Source organism: Artemia sp. Qi Xiang Cuo, chromosome 9 (genome assembly GCF_049724085.1).
Source record: "Artemia sp. Qi Xiang Cuo chromosome 9, ASM4972408v1, whole genome shotgun sequence".
Classification (NCBI taxonomy): domain Eukaryota; kingdom Metazoa; phylum Arthropoda; class Branchiopoda; order Anostraca; family Artemiidae; genus Artemia; species Artemia sp. Qi Xiang Cuo.
Window position 1 is genome coordinate 71,589,242 of NC_142802.1, and position 26,231 is coordinate 71,615,472.

General features: G+C 35.2%; 1 protein-coding gene across 1 annotated transcript in view; it reads right to left on the reverse strand.

Moving 5' to 3' along the window:
• Snx1 (sorting nexin 1) overlaps positions 1-26,231 on the reverse strand; it is a 122,374-nt gene that overhangs the window by 50,351 nt on the left and 45,792 nt on the right. Inside the window, 3 exon segments of the mRNA XM_089094857.1 lie at positions 8,226-8,347; positions 14,523-14,681; positions 17,335-17,572. Of these exon segments, the coding sequence (XP_088950983.1) occupies positions 8,226-8,347; positions 14,523-14,681; positions 17,335-17,572 (519 nt within the window).

Sequence of the window (26,231 nt, forward strand, 5' to 3'; positions counted from 1 at the left end):
GAAGGCTTGAAATGGTAGCCCTTAGGCCCAGGCAATTTGCTTAAAACCACAGAATTACTCCCTCGAAAAAAAACAATCAGTTTGACGCTACCCTCTGAGAGCAATGCCGAGGACTTTGTCGTCAGCAAAAGTAAAGAAAGTATTTTCCATTTTCATCATTTGATGGGGATCCACATTTTTGGGCATGGAAAGAATCAGGGTGACACAGACGACAACAAGCTGTCACTGTGTCTCTACTTACCAGGATCTGGAGGGCCAAATTTAGGGGTAGCCAAGCCTAAAGTAGGGACCTTCCGAATCAACATCTTCTAGAACTGAATACAGAAGAGACAGGAAAATGGTTCGAGAGAGTATTTACTAGCACAAAGTTCTGCCCTACTTAAGAGAGAAAAAACTGCTGATCAAGGACCCTGTAGTCATACTTACACGTGTCGGAATGCATACTGTTGGTAAAGTTCCACCTGCAAGCAAAGTTGATGGAAAATCTACCGTCATTAAAGATGCAGGATCATATAAGCCAAGGTCACCCATTATAATAAGCTCAACTGAACGAGTTCAAATATCTCTAAAAGCGCATCAACAATCTGAGGAAATGAAGGGATAGATCCACTTAGAGATCGTTACACATTACCTGTTACAAGGTTTTTCCCTTCCGTTAAAATTTGTCAATATTTTATAATAATTGGTTATGTCGGTAAATCCCAGCCAATCACTAATCTTCAGCTCTGGAAACAGTTTTATAATTTTATAAAAAGGGCTGAAACCAGAAGCCAAGCGACTATTTTTCATTATACTATTGCTTTTTCATTACACTACTGATAGGATTTATTAAAATTGTAACCAATTTTATATGTGGCATTGGCAAGTCTAACCTATTCTGTCTCTTGACTGGGGGATAAACTTGACTCTTTTTTTTGTGATTGAGGTAAAAAATAGCTCGGTCCTACATTCTAGGGGTATAATGAAAGAAAGATAAATTGAATAGACCATGTTTTACGGATGAAGGATGATAGATTTCCGAAAATTTCTAGAATTCCGAGAATTTCTTCAAAAATTCGGAAATAGATTACCGAAGTTCATAGGTGGAAGTGAAAGCTGGAGCTTTAAAAAAATTGGCCGGAGGAGGAGCGTGAACACCTGTATTTGCCTCAGGCAGCTCGGTGCTACAATGGCTTATTGGCAGTAGTAAGTAATGAAAACGATTATCATTATAAAAATAAGTTACTCAGTTTTATTATATATATATAAAAAAAAATGAAAAAAGAGAGCTGCTTCCTTTGTTGACGTAATAAAAGAAATATAATTGAACAAGAGCAAACCTTTAACATTACATGACAGAAAAATACATATTAGGAAAAAAAGGCAAAAACAAATATAGTGGTCCGGAAAAAAGCCGAACTTCCCACTTAAAACTTGAAAATTAAAAGGTTTATTCCGGCAATTATTTCAAATTTCAACAGTTAAAGGTTGGGCACACGTCGCTGATTTCGGGAACCGATTTCAGCATCAGTGGACAAACGATAGCGGTAGAAGAAATTTGTTGAAAGAAAAATTTATTGCGCGTGATTTTCAAAAGAAAAAATCATGAACACAAGTAGACAACTGGAGTTCATTAATGTCTGCATGATTGAGCTCAGCTTAGTTCTCAGCTCAGTAGCGGGGTCTTCCACCACAAATATCGCTGGCTGACTCTTTATCTGAATCCCTATTTTTTTTGTGATGATCATGATGAAAATCGGCACTGATTTTGTAAATCGGTGCCAAAAACAAGAAAATTTTTCAAGCTCAAATCGACGCCGATTTCTTTTAAAATCGGCGCTGATTTCGAAATCAGTTTCCGAAATCAGCTACGTGTGCCCATCCCTTTAAACTCAAATTAAGTAATCAGGTAGGTCCAGATTGAAAGAAAAACAATAATGAATTAAAACAAAACCTAAACTTGTGCACTTCTCTATAATACAATTCCAAAAAATGGTTTCTCCCACTTTATGATCCAGCTTTATATTTATGCTGTGCTTACAGTGACTAAGAATCAAGATCTGCTTGACTGCTCGATTTGCAATTTCACAAATAAGATAAAACAGAAATTGCATTGAAGTTCCGTTAAAACTAAAAATAGGCCAACAGCAAAAAAGGTGCTTCTATCTCCTCTGACCTCGCTTAGGATGGAAATGGGGTACTAAATTCTATATTTTTTTCAATTCTGCTGTTATTTTCGGTCTCCACAGACATGAATAATAGGAAGCTACCTTTCAATCCACCAAATACTGCAAAAATTAATATTCTTCATCCCCCTCTGACCTCGCTTAGGGTTAAAATGGGTTACTAGGTGACGTATTTTTTTTTTCAATTCTGATGTCATTTATGTTCTCTTCAACTTGAATTAATAGGAAACGATCTTTTTATCCAGAAAATATTGAATAAATTTAAATTCAAGACCCCCCCCCCCCTTTTTTCCCGGAAAAAGGGGTTATTTCTGCACGGCCGATTTTAGACATCTTATTAAGCGAATTTTTCTGAACATTTTGGTGCCAAAAACATTTCTCTTGCTCAAATGCCATGCCAAAACCGTATTTTTACTCAACTTCACGAGTTTTCCGTTCTTTGATTTCGTCAGCGCTGATTCAATTTACGCATGGTAAAATGCGTGGAAAATATATAATTTGGGCTATATATTTTCACATTAGGGGAGTTGGGGGTAAAGTATAGTGGAATCATAGTCAAAAGTGTCAACTACAATTATTCTACATATTATGAAGTAACAGTTGTTTTCTTACCACTGTATATACATTTATACAGTACAATCATTAACTATTTCAACCATTATACAAAGCCGGACCAAGATGCGAGTGCTCCGGAGAACGTAGAAACATAAGCAACATTAGATTTTTTTTTTCATTGGTTGACAAGTCAGATTTCTCTTGAACACGAAACTTGGCTTAGCTTCACCTTTGTCACACTAAATTTTAAAAAATCTAATTTTAAATTAATTTATTCTAATACATATATAAAAATCGGTAACTAGTAGTGTAATGTTATTATTAGATGTTTTTAGAAATTACAAGTAGGTTTCAAAGTCTCGAGTTGGTTTCAAAGGTATTTTGAGAAAGTTTCTGCCAAAATACGTGTTCCAGGGTAATATACACTGAATTGTTGATGGACGAGGATATGGGCGGAGGTTTTATACGTGCCAAGACTGTAGTAGCCAAATATTACTGAGTCGTGGTTATACTGTATATAATCTATATACAGTGTTTCTTACCATGTTTCCTTCTCAAGGGCCCTAATTCTGGGCTTCTAGCAGAATTTTTTTTAGAAGTGTTCGTCAATTTGATAATTGCAGAAATAGTAAGATATTTCAAGTACTATGATCTGTGCACAGTAGGATTAGCCTAGTAATACACCCATTCCATACTCACTATCAGATCTCAAGTTCATAAATAAGATTGTAGCATGTGTAATTATCAAGTAGGGTAGGTCTAAGCTCACACCCTGCGTGAAAATCAACTTCAAGTAGGCCCCAGGCATCAAGGAGCCCTAGGATATATCAGTATAAAGGACAAAACGTTCCCGTGGGCGGTTTCATGCTGAAGGAAAAAGGTCTTTTAGCTCTGACCATAACTGAACAATTCACTGGACAAAGCTGAATAAAAACCCTTCAATTAAATTACAATAACTAGATATTTTATAAATAACATTTTTTTAAAGTCTTGTGCGCTTACAATACTTAAGAATGAATCCACAATCGTACAAATACTGTGAAATAATACCCCGAATTTTTATCAAACTCCCGAATATCTTAATTACTGAATTTTTTTTTAGTTTTTATTCGTTAATGTTTCAATAATCGGTATTTTTTTCTGCCCTCCTTTAGTCCATTACGTCCCGTCATTTATAAGCTCAAATAAATTATTATTTGTGTGTTATTATTCCCCTTGGCAAAAACGTTTTGAAAATTGTATCTTCATTAGGAGTGTTTTTTTTTATTTATGTATCTTCGAGATCGGGGGTCTGTTGTTTAATCAGAGTTTATCTGTAATTCACACTTCAAAATAGCAGAAAATATGAAACCTTGCCGTCATACGGCAAAAAGCTTGGTTTTAACTTTGGTGATATACGATTGATTAAACCTAAAAATATAGGGGTCTTAACCAACCTAAGTATTCTACCGGAAATTATACGTAGTTTTTCAGGGTTCTAGGAATTCCCAGCAAGTAGCAAGTGAAAACACAGGTTGTAGTCATAAGACATTTTATTTATATCAGTAGGAAACTTTTACGTCAATCCTATTTCATTCCAATTTTTTATACTCTCCATCTACTCAGTTTTTTGCATACAACGCATCGTATCTTAAGCATCTTAATACGTTTAACGCATCGAATTTGTTTCACAGCTTCTTGTTTTTACAAAAAAAAAACTGCTAACACTTGGAAGTTTCTAAAAAAAAAACCTTGCTTAATATAGTTTTGCCATATCCTATTTTCCCTTTTACATATTTCTTTCTTTTTTTCTTACTAATATCTAATTGATTCTCAAAGAAACGAGGGGTTATTAGCAGGCAAGAATGTCATTAGATTTTAGAAATGACTTTATGAATGTGACAACTTGAGCATTTAGTTCTCTTTTTTTTCTAAAATCTATGAAATTAAGGCTATTGGAAATATACTAGAACTAGAGACAAAAAACTTCGAATTTTCCGTGGAGATTTTTCATACATGCTGAAATTTTTACAAAAAGAACAAAGTTAATTAAGTTTATCCTGGAAAATCATGCAAAAAAGAAGATTTCGGAAAATGATGAAGAAAATTTTTCTTATTGTAGAGTTTAGTTAGAAGACGAATCTTGTATTAACATTACCGAAAGTAGCATAAGTTGGAAGTGCATCTCATCAGCTGATGTTATATGTTAAACGAAGGTACGACATTAATCAAATTTCAGTAAAAATTAACTAATAATTAAACTAAAAATAACCAAGCTGATTAAAAACACAAAGCACATTGAAAATATGTACACGCATACGTGCAAATGAGGTGGGGGCGTGTTTAAAGCCCATCTGAATATGGCCCCAAAGACCTCCTACCTGCAGAAAATCATCTAAGCCCCGTTTTTGACCCCTATGAGTCAAAATGTACACCTATGCTAAATAAGATACCTTATGGCATTAGAATGCCAAAATAGCTGACATTAGTATATTCCTTCACATGTTACAACGTCAGACACGTGAATAACATGCGTTTTAAATCAAATTACAAGCTAGCTATTCGTAATCATAAGATATAAGAATTAATCAGTATTTACGTATTACATCTTAATATTTGCTAATTTTCGTACGGCCTAATATGTGTGTATATAAGATACCTCAACCCCCCCCCCTCTAGAAATATCCTCAAAAGTGAGTACAACGTTAAATCTGAATAATTGCAGTATACAGAACTCCCTATTTAAACAATTAAAAAAATATATTTTTGATTTAAATTATTATTTAAATAAAATTATTTTATTATTTAATTTATTTAATAAATTGCTATTATATAATTAAATAATAATTACATTTATAAATTATTATTAAATAATAATTATTATTATTATAAAATAAATTTATTATTATTTAATAAAATTAAATTATTATTATAATTTAAAATATTGAATTATTTTTAAATAATTTAAACAATTAATGATAGCTTTTTATTATGCTAGAGGCATATTATGTTATCATAAGTGTAACATGCTATCTTGGTTGTGAACAAAAATATATAGGAAATTCTTGGAAATATATATAGGAAATATACAAGTAATAATATCATATATAAATAGGAAATATAACCAGCCCTGTGTCGCGCTTTTCCATTTTAGAAATATTAACTTCGAAGAAAATTCAAAGTAAGCTTAATTTTCACAATATAATTTACAATTTAATAACACATTCTATTAAAAAGATGAAACTATCCCGTTTTAGCTTCTTTAAACTAAAACCACTTATTAATATGTTTAATAAAGCATTACATACTTACTTACTTGAGACGAGGTACAATGTGTCGAGCCCAACTCAGCACCAACAACTGTCGATATTTCAGTTTTTGGGTTTTTTTTACAGGGAAAAATGTTAAGCCTGGCACCCAACTTTGCGATAGGTGGGATCAAACCCCAGGCAGTGTGTTGCAAGCAAAGATCAATTTACTCCATGCCACAAGGGTATGCTATTATACAAGCCGTTAAGTATGAATGTACCAACATAACAATTGACTCAATATAATTGCAACCCACCTCCAATCAAATTGAAAGATGAGCTGGATAGTTAGGTGGTTGTATTTTTCTCTAAAAGGCGTTCATAGATTCTAGTTAATGTGACAGATACAAGAAAGCAACTCATTTAGTTTTTTTTTCTCTAACTTAATACCAGTTTATAGATATAAACCATGATGAATGTCATAAAGCCGACAATGGAGCGGTGAACCAATAGAATTAACAATCAAGCTGAATATATTTTATTTACAAAGAAAAGCGATTATCATATCAAAGGGATATTCTCGAATCCAGAAGTTTCACAATGCTCCCAGAAATTCTATAAATTACCAAGTGAAGCTAAGTGAGGCGTGTGCAGCAGTTCAATATGACTGAAATTATAGGGGGGACAAAAAGAGTTTGATTTGCCTAGAAACATATTGTCGAATGACGTAAAACAGTTTATTTTCTGTACCATAAATAAAAATAAAAAGCCAACTGCAGAGTTAAGAGAAAACCAATAACATAAGACGACTGAAAAGTAACAATACAGTAAAAGTAAATAAATTACATAAGAAAATAGGTGAAGTAAATAAAGCAAAGTAAATGAAAAATTAATTTAAAAGTAAAAATACCGTTTTATGAGGCTGTCGCTCAGAACTTTTGCCTCTACCTGCCAAAAGATGATGCGTTATAAATGATAAAATGTGATCATTTGAATTGGTTAAGTAGAAACTCAAATAACCATGCATGTATTAAAGAATAGGGAAAAATCGGGAATTCAGTTCTCAATTAAAAAAATCACCATATGTAGATTAAAAAGATCACCATATGTAGATTTAACATCACCATATGTAGTTAAACAGTCTTCGGTAGTAGAGAAAGCCAAATTAAACAAAAACAAACGTGGGTGAAAAAAAAAGAAAAAAAAGATAAAAATCTACGGTGCCAAACACTGTAAGAAGCTGCAACATTTCTTTGAAGGGGTGATGTCAATGAGAATCGACAGGTTGGTAATCATTAAAAAATCAGCAACAAATAAGCTAAAAACCTACGGAGCTAAACAGTGCAAGAAGGTGCAACATTCCTTTCAAGGAGTGATGTCAATGGGAATCAACAGGTTGGTAATCAGCAAAAAATCAGCAAATAATAAGCTAAAACCTACGGTGACAAGCAGCGTAAGAAGGTGCAACATTCCTTTGAAGGGGTGATATCAATGGGAATCAACAGGTTCTTAATCAGCAAAAAATAAGCTAAAAACCTACGGCACCTATCTGCGTAAAAAGGTGCAACATTCCTTTCAAGGTGTGATGTCAATGGGAATCAACAGGTTGGTAATCAGCAAAAAATCAGCAAATAATAAGCTAAAACCTACGGTGACAAGCAGCGTAAGAAGGTGCAACATTCCTTTGAAGGGGTGATATCAATGGGAATCAACAGGTTCTTAATCAGCAAAAAATAAGCTAAAAACCTACGGCACCTATCTGCGTAAAAAGGTGCAACATTCCTTTCAAGGGGTGATGTCAATGGGACTCAACAGGTTGGTAATCAGCAAAAAATCAGCAAATAATAAGCTAAAACCTACGGTGACAAGCAGCGTAAGAAGGTGCAACATTCCTTTGAAAGGGTGATATCAATAGGAATAGACAGGTTGTTAACGCTTGAATTTTTACGGTAGATTCAAACTTTATTGGTTTCGATTATTGGTTTTAACAAGTCCAGAGGGCAACAATGACGAAAATGTGTTGCTGCCCAAAAACTTTATAATGTTTAAACCAGTACAAGAAAAATCTTAGAAAATCGTCGTTTTGAAGTACAAATAACCTACTCACAGTTATCAATTTCTATGAAACCATTAGCATAGCAATTACCATTTGGCAATCGAACCTTAAAAAAATGCGCGTAACCTTTGGGGTCAAAAATTAGAATATTGTTCATTCAAAATCCTATTTTCACTGAGATTATAATTGATGAAAGTTCATATATGGATAAACAAAACTTACTGAATCAGCCTCCTCCATTTTAAATGTCATCTTATTAACCGTTTCTCCTACTCTATTGAACAATCGAAGAACACCAGCGCCACTAATAGCTGATGTGTTTGTGGCACGTGGAAGCTCACTCTCTAAAAGAAAAAAAAAGAAAAAAATTCTCAATTTTAGCTAAAGCAGCAAACTAGGCGTGGAAGGGTAAAGACAGCTGTCTTTACCAGCCAGAGTCTGCAAAAACCCACCCGAGATACCAACAACTGAGAAAAAGGGCAAATCAGTCGTATGGGACATAGGAAATCCCTCCCTACCAGAAGAGATGAATCGTGTGGTACCAGAATCAGGGAAGATTCAGAATAAAAGATATAAAGCCGAACTGGCCTACCATGGCAAAATAAAGAAATAAATGTAAACAGGACAAACGGGTCTACGGCCAGTATGAGGGAAAAGAAGAGAAACAATCGAACGAATGTCTTTTAATGCTGAATACATTATTTTTTCATTTAACGCGGAACAGGCCTTGTTTTATGCAGGCGAAATATTCGTTTGTTTGTCTGTGGCCAGTTTGTCTTGTCTAGATTTTTTTTTTTTTAATCCGAAGATTCTTCCCGGCTGATGGGAGAGATTTTCTTATCTCCTCCAATAGAATTTTTAATTTTTTCTCGAAGTCGTGGAGGCTTCAAGCTCGTTCCCCTAATCCTGGTCATACGAAGCAGAGTGGCTCGGCGATGCCAACCACAACAATGTAACCAGCGTCTAAAATTGCGTTTGGTCAGTTTTCCAGTTGACATAAATCAATTTCAAAAATTAGATTTTGCATTTGATAAAAATAAACACTCGCCTCAGAATCCGTACAATGAACAGCACGGCTGTTCTTAGTCCCTTTTTCTGATACTATACTATGATATATTTATTTGAAATAATATATTTATGAAATATATATATATATATATATATATATATATATATATATATATTCCAGTCTATTAGGTTTCTTCTGTTCTCAAGATATATAGAGATATTATTTCTGCAAAATGCGCCATGTTACTTGTGCTGTTCGAAATAGAAATATACTAACTACACTATCTTGTTTTTTGAAAACTAGTGCCTAAAATTTTGAAAGCTATGAAAAAGCTAATTACTTAAATGTGACAAATATAAAACTGATGGATTAAGCAAACGACTAACAATGTGTTATCTGTTAACATTGACGTTCATTTTTTCAACATAAAACCAGAGTAACCAAGTTTGAAAACTAGAAACATTTTAAGGTCAATTTATAGCTAGAGATAAAATAAATTGCGTAAACATAGTACCAAGCACAGTGAAAATGAAATCTGATTTTTGAATTGGTTGGGTGGTAACTTACACAACCTTATGTGTGTTGAGAAATCAGGAAAAAATCGAGAATAAAATTTTTGATAAGAAAAAGAACTCCATGGACAGTTATGGAGTTTTTGGTCGTAGCAGGCACCAAACTAAAAAAACGTCGAGGAAAAATAGAAAAAAAAAGCTGAAAACCTATGGCACCTAACAGCTTAAAAAAGTTTCGCTTTCCTTTAAATATGTAGTCGCGTTTGGGATAGCAGACTGTTAATGTTTGAAATTTTATGGGCGAGAAGCATTGTGAAGATTAATTAATTAATTTAAGTCTCGACCAGTCATATTTAAAATCTTTCTTTAGTATAGAGGTGGAGCGATTGAAAGTTAGTTTAATTAACTGACCTACTTATTTATTTTCAAGGTTCAAGTTGGCAACACTGGCCAAAAATGTGGAATTCCTCTAAAAATTTCGTAATTTTGAAACAACCAAAAGAGGAATCTTAAAAACTCGCGGCTTTCAGGGATAAATTGACCTGAGATGGGCCCGGGAAGGGAAGAGGGGGGGGGGTATTTTTATTATGCTAACCTAGTTACTTTCACTAAAAGATTATTCGCACAATTATCTATGAACAAATTATTACTATGCGCGATTGTTCAGTTCTTACCAACAATTCTTCCACCCCTTTGCGAAAGGTGAAAAAGCCACACGGAAGCGAAATCGATCAACTTCATATTTTAGCATCAACAACCTTGATTAACTCTTAGTATTATGTGTTCTTATCAACTTACCAATTAATAGGCATTAAAGTGGTCACGAAAAGCTGGGTCACGACATAATAAACAGTTCTTTTAGAAGTAAATTCCCCTAAACCCATAACGAAATTTATTTAGTATTCTCTGCAGAAAAAAAGAAAGGTATTTCCAGTGGATGATATTTCCAGCACTAGCTAAGACCACAACATGAATTACCAAAAGTATTTATCAATAATATTTAAAAAAGAATTTGATCTTGGTTTATTTAGTTTATTACTAGAAATTTATTTAAGGCCCATTCAAAATGAGACTTTACTACTACCGAGGTTCAGCTAGCGCTAATTTGAGCCAATAAGAATTTTCCAACCAATGAAAAAATTCCATGAAAAATCTGATAGGCTAAAAGTAGCGCTAGCAAAATCCCCGTATTAATAAAATCTATTTGTGAACAGGCCTTTAGCAGACTACAGGAAAAAATAAATATGAAAGACATTCCCGTTGAAAGATCAGCACAATATAGTCAATCCTACTTTAGTAACTTTGTCGATTTTCTCAGTTGGCTATTTTAAGCCACTAATACACAGCCTGAATTGCCAAAATTGTCAAAGATATTTACAATTAAAAGACAAAACAGTAATAAAACTCAAAACGAACCGAAACTATTCCGCATATAAGAGGGACTACCCCTTCATCAACCTCTCGCCCTCTACGCTAAAGTTTTATAGTGCTCTAAACATGCTTCTTATTCAAATTCAACGGCTCTCTGAATTGACGCAGCAGTCATTCTTAAAGAATTCGGACAAAAAGTAAAATTTTAGCGTAAAGATCTAGGGGTTGAGGAGAGGGCACCCCCTCATATACGGAAAATTTTCTATTCGTTTTGAGTTTTAATGACGCTCCTTACTTTAGTAAAAAAAAAAATCATGAACAGATCTAAGCCAGATGTGATTTGGACTAGTGACCACATAAACCAACAATTTCTTGCCGTTAGATTGTACATATAATTTATTGTAAGTATTTCAGTACCGCCCCACTTTTTCAGTTTTTCTGGTAAAAAAATCAAAATCTTGGATCATAACTAAATTTAGGACAAAATTTGGATATTTCGTCAAAACTTCCGATTAACAGTACTTTCGTTGAATAAGTTCTTATTACTAATTTTACTAAAGAATTTTGGGCTAACGGACAGGAGTATTACTGCTCATATGGAAGGAAATTTACCGTGACTTTTGATTTTCTACGCAGTTGGAAGCCATCGCAACCTCTACAATAGGATTCTCTGATATTTAAATACATTGTATATATATGTTTAAATATATCAGAATCTTGTATTTAAATAGGGAAGTAGAAATATTCCCATTTAAAATCGCTGAAAACAAAGCTCGAGGTAGGACTTGCCACCCACCACCTCCACCCAAATAAATTCCTGGCTAGACTATGATGCTCCGCGTTTTGCACCTCTGTGCCCGGTAGGCATGTAACCGTAATATTTTATGCTGCAGGGAAAACTATTTTCGCAACAGGAAGGGAACTATGCCCCCCCACCCCCAGCACCAATAATAAAGACGTAGACCAAAAATATCCCCAGGAATCGAGAAAGATTAGATATCCATTTTTACCTCCCCCTCCCTAAAACTCGTTGTGCTTTTACCAAAGGGGCCATAAGAGTTGCCATATTTGAGCATTAAAATGCACTCTTCAAGGCATACGTACTCCCCCCTCTGCCCACGAAATGACCAACCGCCCCTCCTTCCTAATAGCATATGCGCAAGTATACAAACACAATTTCGTGAAAAATCAAGTGAATCAATTTGGTTAAATAAAACATTAAGATGCATGTCCATATTGACCGTTTATCTTGTATATGCTGCGTGGCTTTTAAGGAGCGAATGTGTGATCGAGCGGCACAGCTTCCTCTACAGCCGGACAGCTCAATAAACGGTTTTTTGATACTTTTAAATGGATTGGGTATCTCAGAATTTCAATCGATAGCAACTAGGTCCTTTTTGGGGCAAAACCGTAGTTTGGTGCCACAAAATGGCAGAAAATACCACTTTCCCACGGCCCAATCATCGTGATCTTTCTTGTGGCAAAAAAATACAAAAATCCACATTTTTGTAGAAAGGAGCTTGAAACGTCTACAGTGGGGTTCTCTGATATGCTGAATTTAACGGTGGGATTTTCATTAAAGTCATTTGTTTTGGGGGGTGTTTCTCTCTTATTCGAAAATCAGACAAATTCCAGGCTCGTAGCTTTTGATGGGTTGCATTAGACTTAATAAATTTTATATATTTTCATAGCATAAAAAGCCAATTCTTTTCATGCATAAATTGTCATCAAAATTCCTTTTTTTTAGAATTTTAGTTACTATTAGCCCGAGTCACTTCTTACTTACAGTTCGTTACCACAAATGTCTGATAAGATTATAAATGCATACATAACAGTAGCTGCATACAAAGAACCAATTGCTCAAAGTTAAACCCATTAAAGGCCCACTCCCACCTCCATCCACCATAGAGGTAGGATCGTATTCAGACCCCGAAGGGCCCAGGTCACTAGCTGTTTATTCCAGCCAACCTTATTTGAGATAGGACAAACCCCCCAAATTTGACTTCTAACAGTTTATGCATAAAACTAGCATTTTTGAATCAAAATAAACAGACGGTTCCACAAGGAACGTAAACATCTAAATAGGTACAATAATTACTATTGATGGTTGTTAGAAATTGATTTCTAATTCATGTTGATTCCCGAGAGTATTTATTTTCGTTGGTTGTTAGAAATTGATTTCTAATCCATGTTGATTCCCGAGAACATTTTTGGGTCTACACATTTACTATTGGTTCTGGGAGGGGGGGGGTTGAAAGTGCGTCGCCCATTGTGACAATCTTTTTTATGCAGCATAAAAGATTATTACCAAGACAATTATTACAAAAATAATTGAGAATTATATTTAAGGTTGGGGTGCATAGAAAGGACCTATAATCGCTTAAAGTTAAACACTACGCCAGTAAGAAATTCCATAAAATCGGCCGATTTGGTCGAACTCAATTCTGAAAAATACTTAGTATTCGAAAACAAATTGGTGATAACTAATTTTAATGTACCTGATAAAATAGAAAGGCAGTGGAAATCGGACTCCGTTTGCAAAGAGACTTTTCCAAATTCCATCATTGCTCCTAAGTTTATTCCCTATTACGCTCAGACAAAAAGCCGCCTAGAAGTGGAATCTAATGACTTTTTTCATTTTACACTTTTTTTTATTTCAATCTTTTTCATAATGTTTATCTTCCACATACTGTTTGCGGGTTAGATAATAAATAGTTCTTTCATAAGCTAATTCAATTAAACACGTAACTAAGTTTTATTCACACATCTGCTTTTGCCAGAATACTAGTTTTGAGAAACCCATACACAACGTGGTTGGCAAACCTGATGTTTTTTTTAATTAAATCTTTGTAATCATTTTGAGCTTGCATTCAGATAACAAAAAAAATACCACACAAAATTAGAACAGAATGAAAAGAAAGATATATTTCAAAACAACTAAAGAAATTTAATTAAAGGAGTATTTATTAATATTTATTAACGTTTACTTAAAGTATTTTATTAAAATATTAAACTTAAAAATATTTAATTAAATTTAAATATTTAATAATATTTAGTAAAAAAGATATAACCAAAAGTCCCTATAATTTCATGGTAAGAAGTGAGCTTTGGTTTAATTGGTTTAAACTGTGACGTATTTGTAACCCTATCATGTTATTCATTATTTCATGTTATTCATTATTTATTCATTATATTAATGGGGGTTCCCTTCGCCCTGTCATTGTATGCGGGTCTAAGCGTTTACCCCCCCCCCTTACAGTAGAAAATGCAAACTCATCCACCCACGAAAAATCCTCCCCTGGAAAACACCTCCTCGCCGAAAATAAGGTTTTCAAAATTTGAAAATTTTATTTGAGTTGCGTTATTTATTAGTTTGATTGAGAAGTGCTAAGGAAAGGGGAAAAAGGGAACTTATGTGTAAGTCTTCCCCCACTTACTCCCTGAGAAATTTTTTTTCTCACGGAGAATCCTCCGGAATCCTTGAAACGGAGGGACAAATAATCCGTCTCCTTAAAACCTGTATGGTTTTACAAGCTTCTGTGTGAAATTTTAAACCATTAAAAAAAATGAAAAGTTTCTTAGTAATGAAATGTTAAAAAATTAATAGCCTTGTAGTTAAACACTTACCGAGCTCAAGAAATTCCCTAAAATCAGGATCCGCTTGCAATATTGGATGACACGCAGTTCTATTCAAATAGCGTTCGAGTGCCCACCTTCTCTTCTCAACAAAATCTGCTGTATTCGCTTCACCGGTTACTTGTTGACTAATAACTAATTTTGTTGTGCCTGAATTAAGAAATAAATTTGAGGAAGAAGAAAATATAAACAATAAAAGCTCAATCTTTAGCTATCTGTTAAAAGTCTTATAAAAGTCTTATAAACACAGATAATTTCGACTAATAATTTTACTATTATTCACGCAAAAAATAAAAAGAATGAAACTAGTACGTTGAAGGACAATATTGTCTCACTGGCTAAACAAACCAGTAAGGTAAAGTAACATAACCTTACCCCTACCCCTCTAGTGCGCAAATATGTAGCCCAAGTTATACTAGTCCAATGCATTCTGTCACCCGTTATTTGTCTTTGTGGCTATAAAACTGGTTTTCATAGATCGTACATTAATCCTCCTTATTATCCTTAACAAATTATCATTGGCATACTTTCATCCCCAGACCTATTCTCAGGGCCTGCGTGGGTCATATTAAATCTAAAGGTATAGTTTTGGAACTCTTCAACTATGCTAAACAAAATGACTATCTCAAACTTGTGATCGAATAATTTTTGGGGAAAAACTGAGGTGGAAGGGGGGCTAGTAGTCGTCCGATCTTAGTATTCAAATAAAAGGGACACCAGAAATTTTAATTTCTGTTCAAATGAACCGTCTCCCGATGTTCTAGGACTTTTGGTTCGACACGATCGCCCCTGGGAAAATCAAACGAACAAATTAACACGCATCCGTGATTTTCCTTATGGCAAATAATACAAAATTCAACACTTTTGCAGATAGGGGCTGGAAGCTGCAGTGGTTGTCTCACTGCAACTCGAGTGGGAAGAAAGGCTGGCAGAAGCAGAATATCACGAAGATTCCTTGTCAATGCTCTAGGCACCTCTGCAGGCACAAGAGGATCTCAGGTCTAAGGTAAGGAGAGAACTCTTCATATTTTCTTAGTGGAGAGGAGAGGGAGTTTTTATTCTTGAGACGAAACGCCGGTAAGGAAATTCTCACTAGTTAAAAGCATTAATTAAGAATGCAGCGATTAGCTTGTAAAGATTAATGCTTTCAAACAACCGATAACTAATTTTGCTGAACCTTAGAGCTCAATGGCGGATCCCCCACCCCTCAAAATTTTGTAGTTATGCCCACAATTCCTTATAGTTCCCATTCAGTTTTGTTTTCTGAATTTACAAAAACGCTCCAACCACATCATCACCAAACACAAATTCATGTGTACACGTCTGATACTGGGTCTGTACATTCAATTTGCAAATGAAAGAAGAAAATGATTTAATACGTAAAGGCCCATTCACAATGAGATTTGGCTAACACCGATTAGCAGTTTCATTACTTATCTCATTTATCTGTGTATTATTTATCTGTCTAATGCAAAAGAATCCCCATTTAGTCATGGAGCCACTTGCCAAAAATGTGACTAGTATGTGATCAGTGAGCAGCAGAAGATTCGACAATAGAAAATGGGGTAATTGATTGCGCTAATTATGAATATAAGCGTTATACACTCTGCCGGGGAGGGGGAGGGTTGCATGCTAGTTTTCGAAATTCGGAAAAATAACATTATTTTGCTCTTAAACAACACGTTTTGCAAAAAGTTTCAACAATGACCACGCAGCCTTTTGTAATCAATACCACTATTTATGAGTGCTATGCAATGCTGATGACCTTGAAACTTGCAATTTTGTTTTCATAAACAACAAAAAAAACCGACATTCCAGTACATGGCAAGTAACGGAAATTTATTCTCTGAATACTTCTAATGGCAAGTCCTAGCTATTTCGTGTAATGTACTCATTAACGAGTACATTTCGAAAAGATACTGTCTTAGCATGTGAAATTTTTGCACCTGAGTCTGAATTATAGATAGAAGGAACTTTAAAATTTACAGGACTAGAACTATTAATTATACACATTACTTATACACACGAAGCCCTCCTGGTGTTCCTGACGATCAGGTTAGCTTCACTTTAGAAGAAGGAGAAAATTTATTAAGTATCTTGAAGCCCAGGCTTTCTCCAAGCCCCAATGATACTAGCCTGTCACCCTCACCCCAGTATTGCAGATCCTACTATATGAAAAATAAAACCCCTGACCATTACCTATTTGACTGTAACATGCTAACGCCAACGCAGCGTACCTTCAAAATAATTTGCTAAAGTGCCTCAAACAAGACAAACTACCACCCTCATTTAAAAGCCGACCACACTATAATAGCGGACCGCACTATCACAGAGAGGGTTTAGCTCGAAATATACACCAGGATAACTCAGTGCATGGAATCCAAGGGGCAACTACAAGACATAAATTGCAGTAGCCTGTAAGAGTTTAGCATGCCGTACCAAGACGGAGAAAAAGGAATAGGCCTAGATAGTACTGGCTATAATGCCCCCCATAATTTCTAACAGAACAAGAGGAGTGCTTGGAGCAGTTTTATAAGAAATCTATTTTTTTTCATCTTAAAAAGCGATCAAAATAAATTTTAAGTTTCAAAAAGAAAATTTTATTACAAAAAACACTAATTGTACCTTCATGCAGACCTTATGTGGTTGCTTTCAAATTACAGAACTAATTCCAACATAAGAAGGATTTTCCTTTATTTATATAAATCCTGTCAAAACCAAAATAAATAAATCCTATAAAAAAGCAAAATTCTACTTTTGTGGATGTTTGTTATATCAAAGTGAACAAAATTCTGCAACTCACCAACTAAATTTTTGTCTGGCGCAGGAGGAACAATTCGGCCCTTGTGCAAATATTTTTCCATAAGTTTTGTGTGCAACCCAAGAAAGTCAGAAAATCTTCGAGTAACTACCATTTCTTGCTTAGAAAAAAATTTGATATTTGTCCTGGTTACAACTCTATACACCAAATAGGATGACATCCCATCACCTACTTTCTTTGGGTCTGCAACTGAGATTTCGATATAGCCTTCTGATCCTGCCTAAAGTGTTAAAACATTACAAGTATTAAAAACAACAGATTAGAAAATAACAGATTAGAAAATACACAGTGTTGAAACATCATTAAAAAAAATCTGACGGGTAAAAGCAATAAGAAGGGTGTAGTCTTTTATAGCAAAAGTTTAGAGATACTTTATTTTAACAGCTCTAACCTGGCTAATAGTTTACATAAACGTGAGAGAGAGGTTGACCCCAGAGTGCCCCTATGTCACATTATTTGTCTTCAATGTTTTATATCTATCTATTCATGTATAACAGTAAAGAGGTCTAAAAGCAAAAATGAGTTTGCTATTCTGAGCGAGCATTATTACAAATGTTCATATCAACCATTTATCTTGTAAGAACTGTTTGACTTTTCAGGAAGCGAAAGGGATTTAAGCGCAGCGTTGTGTCCCTCAGGCAAGCCAAAACACATTATCTGTATCCGAGCATTCAAAAAATGTTGCGCGCAGGGTCTCGGAATTGGGATTTTATTGAAACTTTCAAAGACCATTGAAAAAGCAAAGTGGAACCCGAATATGTGACTTAAAGGGAGGAGACAGAGTCAAATTGAAAGACACTATGCTCATTCAGGCTATCAAAAAAGTGTGTCTCCAATAACTCTGGAACAGCTTGGGGACAGCGTTAGAAGTTTCAGTAATATTCAGAAGAGGGGTGGGGGAGTGGGGGTGCTTCAGGCTTTAAACAAATATAAGAAGCATCTTTATATAGCAAGAAGAGAGGTATTACTTCGCAACACCCTGATTCATGCTTAATCTAAATGAAGAAAGATGAAAGATTGATTCCTATCCCCCTACCCCTATCTATGTTGACCTGAAGGCCCATGAAAAGTTAAACAATTTGGGAATTCAAATTCCCAAATTTTTTAATTTTGGAATTTAGGCGTCTGCTTCCCATCCTCTCATATAATGTCCTAACGCCCCTCTTTCAAAATAGCTCCATGCACAATTATGCATATAGCTCAAAATAAGGAATGTTTTCAGTAATGTGAAAATACATTCTGGTCTTAAGAAGGCACGGGAGGCGTCAGGCCTCTCCTCTTAGTTTCTGCCTATTTTGAGTTCAGTTGACTTGTGTCAGAGCAGTTTGTATTTTTTTTCTACCCATGATTTTTAGAGTTCTAACACATCCAAGTTTCTATCTTGCATATCGTCTCTTCCAATAAATAAAAAAAAGAAGTATCTCTGATGAAATAAAAGAGCGAAGTTGAAACTTCAAACGAACAAAAATTAATGCTACGAATCCTATGCAGCTTTTACCTGTGAAACTAGTACAAACAAACCAAATTATGGTATTTTCCATTGCTTGTAGGATTATGCAAAACTAGCGCTTTACTGAAAACACAAAACCAACCATTTGAAAATAAAAATGAGTTTTTAGGAGCCAAAAAGTCATTAAATGGCCTGCAGAAAATAAGAGACTATGCTAATCTATAAGACGTTCCGTGACCTTTCATCAGCCATGATATTGGTAATTTTTAGTATACAATTTAAATTCCCTCACGATCTCAAGCATGATAAATAAGTATGATATTAGTAACTGAAAGCAATTAAACAACATACAAAAACAGACTGATTTAAAAGAAAACACATTGGTCTAACCAGCAGTAACGCCAATAGCTAGTACAATAAAATTTTAAATTGCGGCCACACACTTTAGTTTTACTCGAAACGAAGAACTAATGGTCCATTAGCATCAGATCAAGAAAACCAATTACTTTTACCTAAAGAACGGAAACTTTGAATTTATGATGCCAAATCTAAAGCGGTCTGTAGTCCTAACACTATTAAGACAGCGTTACTTCTGACTTGTCAAAAAAATAAAAAAAATAAAATACAGATTTTAGAACAGAAAATATATCCATTCACTGGTTTGGGCTCAATTTAAAGAAATTCGAGCCAAGTAAAATGAATTCCAACAACAGATGTAACTCAAGGTATTGGTAAAGGATCTTATTAATGACGCTTTCATAAACTTTACCTACGCAGGACAGCAGACTTATTAGACGATACGATCCTACATTAGAAAGGTTGGACTCTGCCTTTAGAACAGGGACCAAATGAGTAATTTTCCAGGCTCTCGGGAATGATTTCGCTGCAAAGCATTTTCTGTATAGAGAGGCAAGAGGACCAGTAAGTTCAGGGGCAAGTCTCTTGAGGATAAGATTGGGAATCGTGTCAGGTCCTGAAGCTTTGGTGACCTTGGTTTGCCTTTTCAAAGGTCTCCCAACTTGATGAAGCCTGAGTCTTTCCTCCCCCCTTTCCACCACGAACGGATGCAAAAATCACCAGCGTCAACATTTAATAGTTATGTTAACGCTGGAGAACGCAGGTGGTCAGAACGCCAGCTGGCTTAGCGTTCTGACCACCTGCGTTCTCCAGCGTTAACATAACTATTAAATGTTGACGCTGGTGATTTTTGCATCCGTTCGTGGTGGAAAGGGGGGAGGAAAGACTCAGGCATCATCAAGTTGGGAGACCTTTGAAAAGGCTTGTGCAAGAGCATCTGCCTTTTCCTGGCCTGACTGGATCATCATCCCTTCAACATGCAGCGAGGGAACTGATGATGGTTTATATGACGGTAGAACTTCTTTAACGACCCTCCACCACTGCTTTGCAGGGGAACTTTTCAGTTTGTCTACAAATTTGTATTTGTAATCGATTCTAGCTTGACGTGCAGCTTTAACAGACTCGTTTCGGGCGCTAATAAAAGCAGCCCGGTCCTCGTCGGATTCATTCGAACGTCATTTCTTTTGAGCCTTCTTTCTGACCCTGGTTGCATTTATACAGCCAGTATTGAACCAAGGCTTATCTCGATATGAGAATTTTACTGTTTTTGATGGGACAAATTGCTCAATGGCCTCTGTAATCGCTTTTTCATAAAGCGCCGCTGCTTTATGTGGGGATTTAGGGAACTTTTGCTCCACAGATTCCTAACAATCTTCCAGATGTTCAGTGATTTTCATCTTTGGTGGATTTGAGACTGTACCAATAACTACTGCATTGGAATCACGACGTCACATCCTTACCATGAACTTTGGTCACAAGTGCCTTAGTTTTGACTATCATCGACGTTGTTTTCTCCCTCCTTTAAAGAAAATCCCCCAATTCTTCCTAATACAAGACTCAATGCTTGTAGAGCTCCAAATACCCAACTGGACACGTGTCCCCAAGTGTTGACCATGAGGTACAAAGACTCTTTTGTCCCCTATTTTGCTTCTAATTTTAGTAATTGATTTAACCTTATGTTTCATGTTTATCCCTTAACATCTGTTTTATTATTGTATTTGTTCTGATGTGCTTATGGTAGCTTTTGTGCTATTTTAGCCAATAAATCATATTAATATTCATCATATGCTGAAGGTGACCCAACTTGGATCGGAGAACACGTACATTTAAGTACGTAACAGTAAACGTATCCGTCAGAATTGTCCTGGGACGGGCATTTGTTCTACTGGAAGGAAATCCAATCAGAGGCAAAATAGCTATCTCAAAATTTTGATCGGATGCATTTGAGGAAAAGAAGACGTGGGGGGGCCTAGTTACCCTCCGATTACTTTTGACTCTTAAAAGGGAAGTAGAACTGTCAATTTCTAATCAATTGAGCCTCCTCCAAAGTTTATACAACCACCCCTTTCATAAAAACCTTTTATGTACCTGGGGCATAACTTATAACCGTTGCCCCAAGGCTCTGGGGGTTGTGTCAAACCCGGAGGCATTGTTATTGATCTTTGGATTATTTTGAACAAAGGGGCTATTTGAAAATTTGATCGAATGTATTTAGAGGAAAAGAGGGCGTGGGTGCCCTCCCATCCCTTTGGCTCTTGTATATTTCAATTTCCAATCAAATGAGCCTTCTTCAAAGTTTATACAACCACTCCTTCCATAAGAACCTTATATACCCCAGGGCACAACTTATAACACTTGCCCCCGGACTCTGGGGGGTTGTGTCGACCCCGGAGTTTTTTTTTAACAGATCTTTGGACTATTTTGAACAAAATGAATATCTCAAATTTTGACCAAATACATTTGGAAAAGAGGGCGTTGGGGGGAGCTAGCTGCCCTGCGATCACTTTTGACTCTTAAAAAGGCCACTAGAACTTCCGATTTCCAAACGAATAAGGCCCCTCCGGAGTTTATACGACCACCCCTTCCATATGAAGTGTCTCCGGAAAAAAAAACTATAATAAAACATTAAAGCGTTATGATGTTTACTACAGGCAATGCTATAGCGTTGCCTCTGATATGTTGCACAGGATGCAAAGCGACAATTTTTTTTTTGTTTCAACTTATCTCTTTACTTCAATTAGATTTTTTCTTTAATTCATTCTTGTTCGTTTTTAATTTTAAATATTATACAAAGCTTTTAACAAAATACATGCATATCACTGGCTGCATTTCAGCTTTAACGAAAAACAACTAAAAGTTACAAAAAAGTAACTTTTATGATCCACCTGACATTTTCGTAGTAGCTGGAACGACAAAAAAGTAACTTAGAATTTACCTTTTTTAGTACTTTTACTACAGATTCTTAACGAGAAACTTTAGTGAAGTCACTGTGCATCATTATCATCATTGCTATTAATATCAGTTTGAAACTTATTGAAAGTATTATTTTAATGAAATAGTAATGAATACAATTGAAAATCGTGAAGATTATACCCTTACACACTTAATGAAAGAGTAGTTACTTCACAACCGTTCCTGGTATATGTCACTTCAAGTAACTTCTGTAGTCGAAGTAAAGTTACTACGGTTTGTAACCTGGAATACAGACTCTATTTGACATAGCCTGAAATAAATTACTACGGACAACACAATACTTTTTCTATACCATCCTGAATTTCGGGGTTATTAAACCTGTTTTATTGCTGTATTATATCTGAAGCACTATGGGGCCTCACTACATGGAGCGGGTGCAGCATGAAACGTTACAGGCTTTCTAATGATCGCAACTAATTTTTGTTAGCCTATAGAAACAAACATTTTAACTAACAAAACTGTTTACTAACAATACACAGAAACGTATTAATTGGGGAAAAAATGCGAAGAAAAAAATACAAGCTAAAAAAAAATAGCTTGGCCAACAAGCCTAGGCTAGTCTATTCCTTAAGAGATTTGAAAGAAACGACCAAATGAATTCGCTAACTAAAAAACATTAGATGTCATGGATTTTCTTGTCAAATTTTACTGTATACGAAATAGTCACCTTGTTTTTTGAATATGGCGCGCCAAATTTTCCAACAACTTAGTCCAACATCCATCCAGTTTGTTAGAGAAATTGTCTAAAAATGTTTGGTAACAATTTTCTTTTTAGCTCGTAGAAACACAGCTGTTAATAAAACTGTTGGCTAACAAATCTTGTTGGGATGGGGGGGGGGCAAGGGTCTAAAGGAAAAAACAGTAAACATAACTTAAGATTTCGAGGAGGGATGGGTTTCATTTATAGCTCTTAAATATAGTTAAGTCAGTTGGCTACCTCAGAATTTTCAGTCACCAGGATTTAAAACCTACTAGGCCATAATTGTTGTTTTGTGGCAGAAAATAACAATAATTTGTGGCGCAATTTCTTTTGTAACTTAAAAATGGCGCTAAAGCTCTTAATTACAGTTAAAACGAGTCTTATTAAAAATAATCTAATATCTCTGGTTCAACACCATCACCTCTGAGAAAAAAAGAAGAAAAAAGGCAGACTCGTGCTACCATGTCGTGCTGCCCACACTAAAATATGATTTTCCTCGGTTTTCAAGATGGCTCTGCGAACCAAAATTAGAATATTGGAAGCTGCAACTATTACGTTGGTCAAAATAGTTCAAGCATGGGCGCTCCGAAAAACGGACGAAGATTTGCTAGGTGTTTTCTAGAGAAATTGTCTACGGATTCTTTTGGGTACCCGGCTGACTGACCGTATTTCAAACAATAAGCTGAACAAAAAGTGTGGTTCAATCCCGCTTTCTAGGGATAAAATGAGAGAAAGGTTGAGATGGCTACGGCATATTCTGCGGATGAAGCATGACAGACTGCCGAAGATTGTCCTTTTCGGCCAACCATCTACGGCTAAACGGAAAGCAGTCGTCAGCGCTTGGGGTGGAAGGATGTCGTAAAGAAAGATTTAAGGAAAATGGAAACTTCCTGGGAGGGTGTAAAGAGGGAGACTTTGAATAGATTAGGATGGAGGAGGAGTGCGCGTAGCTGTGTTGGCTTCAGGCGGCTTGGTATTGCGGTAAGTTGTTAGTAATAGAAGTAGTTTCAAGATGGGGGACTTCAGAGTATCAGTTAAGGGTTTATGACCCTGACAAATTGATGGGCTATCTCACGATTTGCGTTCTCTAGCCTTTTAATCCTATGTTGGCCAAAATATTTTGCAGGAAAAAAGGCAGAAAACGGCGCCTTATTGAAGCGCGATGTAGCACCCTTAAAAAGGGTGTTACAAAAGTAGTGTCCCAATATTCTACGAGTTCAATGCTATTATGTCTGGTGAAAAAAATGATACATCACTGCTGCCATTGCAAAAACATGATTTTCCCTTGTATTTCAAGATGGAGGACGGAAAACCTCCAAGAGAGGGCTTTTAACAACGGCAATGACAAATGGTGTACTTTTTGCTTCGATTTGATGTCATGTTTGAGGTGTTTCAGACACTTTGCCGAAATTCTCAAATATTCTTTTCATAATACGTTATTTTCGAACATACAATATTGCCTTTTCTTTCTTTTTTTTTAATCATCCCGTTCCTTTTTTCTTACTGCTTTTTCTACCTTCATCTTAAAAAGACAAAACGTTTGTTTTTTTTTTCAGTTAAAACTTATTCAAAACTCTAAGACGGGATAGGTATTGGGATATCTTATTCTAAAGGAATTTTGGTTAATACTTTTTAAAGAATTGAATGCTCTTTGCAAAAGCAAAAACAGGAAAAAGGTCCTATACTTCCATGTTTATGTCTTAATTCCATTGCTTCCTATTTGTAATTAATTTAAAAAACTTCTTCCACAAAACAAGTTTTTCAAAGAAAAGTAAAGAGTTCCATTAGACCACGAATGAGCAGAAATAACTTCAAATAGTCTTCCAAGCGTAAAACTACCACAAATCACTATCAATAGATAAATGAAACTCAAAACGAACAGCAATTACAATAAATAGCCGAGTCAAACTCAAAACGAGCGAAAACTAACCAGAGAAGAGCTGATAGACCCCATGCCTTCTCCAGATCAGAACACAATTTGCGCTTTACTAAAAAAAAAAAAAAAAAAAAAAAAAAAAAAAAAAAAAAACGAATGACCGTGAATTGTCAGTTTAATTGACATATACAGATTAAATTCCTTAGAGTTTTGATAGTTTTATATTTATGAACGTAAGGAAAGTGAAGTCATTTCAAACGTATTTTGTTTTCAGCAAAGCGCAAATTGTGTTATGGTCTTGAGGTCTAATTTCTGTTCATATTTAGTTTCACTTATTTATTGATAGTGCTTTGTAGTAGTTTTACGCTTGGAAGATTATTTGACTTTATTTTTGCTCAATCGTGGCTTAATGGAGCTCTTTATTTTTCTTTGAAAAACTTGTTTTGTAGAAAAGCTTTTTTAAATAAATTTCTGTTCGTTTTTTATTGACAAATTAAATAAAAAAAACAAGTTTTTTAAACTGAAAGTAAGGAGCGACATTAAAACTTAAAACGAACAGAAATTATTCCGTATATGAAAGAGACTGTCCCCTCCTCAACGCCTCGCTCTTTACGCTAAAGTTTTTTATTGTTTTAAAAAACAAAGTTGTGAGGCAGAGTCAAACTTTAGTGTAAAGAGCCAGGCGTTAAGGAGGGGAGAGTCCCTTTCATATAAGGAATAATTTCTGTTCGTTTTAAGTTTTAATGTCGCTCCTTACTTTCAGTTTAAAAAACTTGTTTATTTATTTAATTTTGAACGTTTTTTAATTAATGCTGGTTTTGATCTTGGCTCACCGTACATGAATAATTAAAACAAAATTTTCATATTAATTTACTTTTATTTAGTTAAATGGCTTTCTCGAAACTTTTTAATTTTATTTACGAACGTTTTTATTAGTAATAAATATACGTAACTTACGAATTAATTTACGTAACGAACTTCTATATTCATATATTTTAAATACGTTTATTAGGGGGTTCGCCCCCTAGTCAATACCTTGCTCTTTAAGCGAAAGTTCGAATTTTGTTCCAATTCTTTAAAATGACCGCTTAATCACAAAGGCCGTTAATTAGAATAAATAGCTCTTATGAAAGTACTAAAAAATCTTTGGCTTAAAGAGCGAGGCATTGACTACGGGGTGAACCCAATTATATATGTAATATTTTCTGTTCGTTTAAAGTTTCGATGTTGCTGCTGTTGCAGTTGAAATACTTGTTTTTTATATATTAAATTTCTGATCTTTTTTTAAATAATGCTGGGAAGTCCGGCGTCCCCTTCATAGCAATGTCCCTTCCCCCATGAAAACTTCCTTCATGGAAAGATCCTTCCACATAACCCCCAACCCACCCCCCACTACCAGGAAAAATCTCTCCTGAATACGCATGTATACTTACAAATAACCAATACTATATGTTAACATTGGGTAAAATTTATAACTTTAAGCCCTTCCCCCAGGACTGTCGGAGGGTTAGGTCATCTTAAAA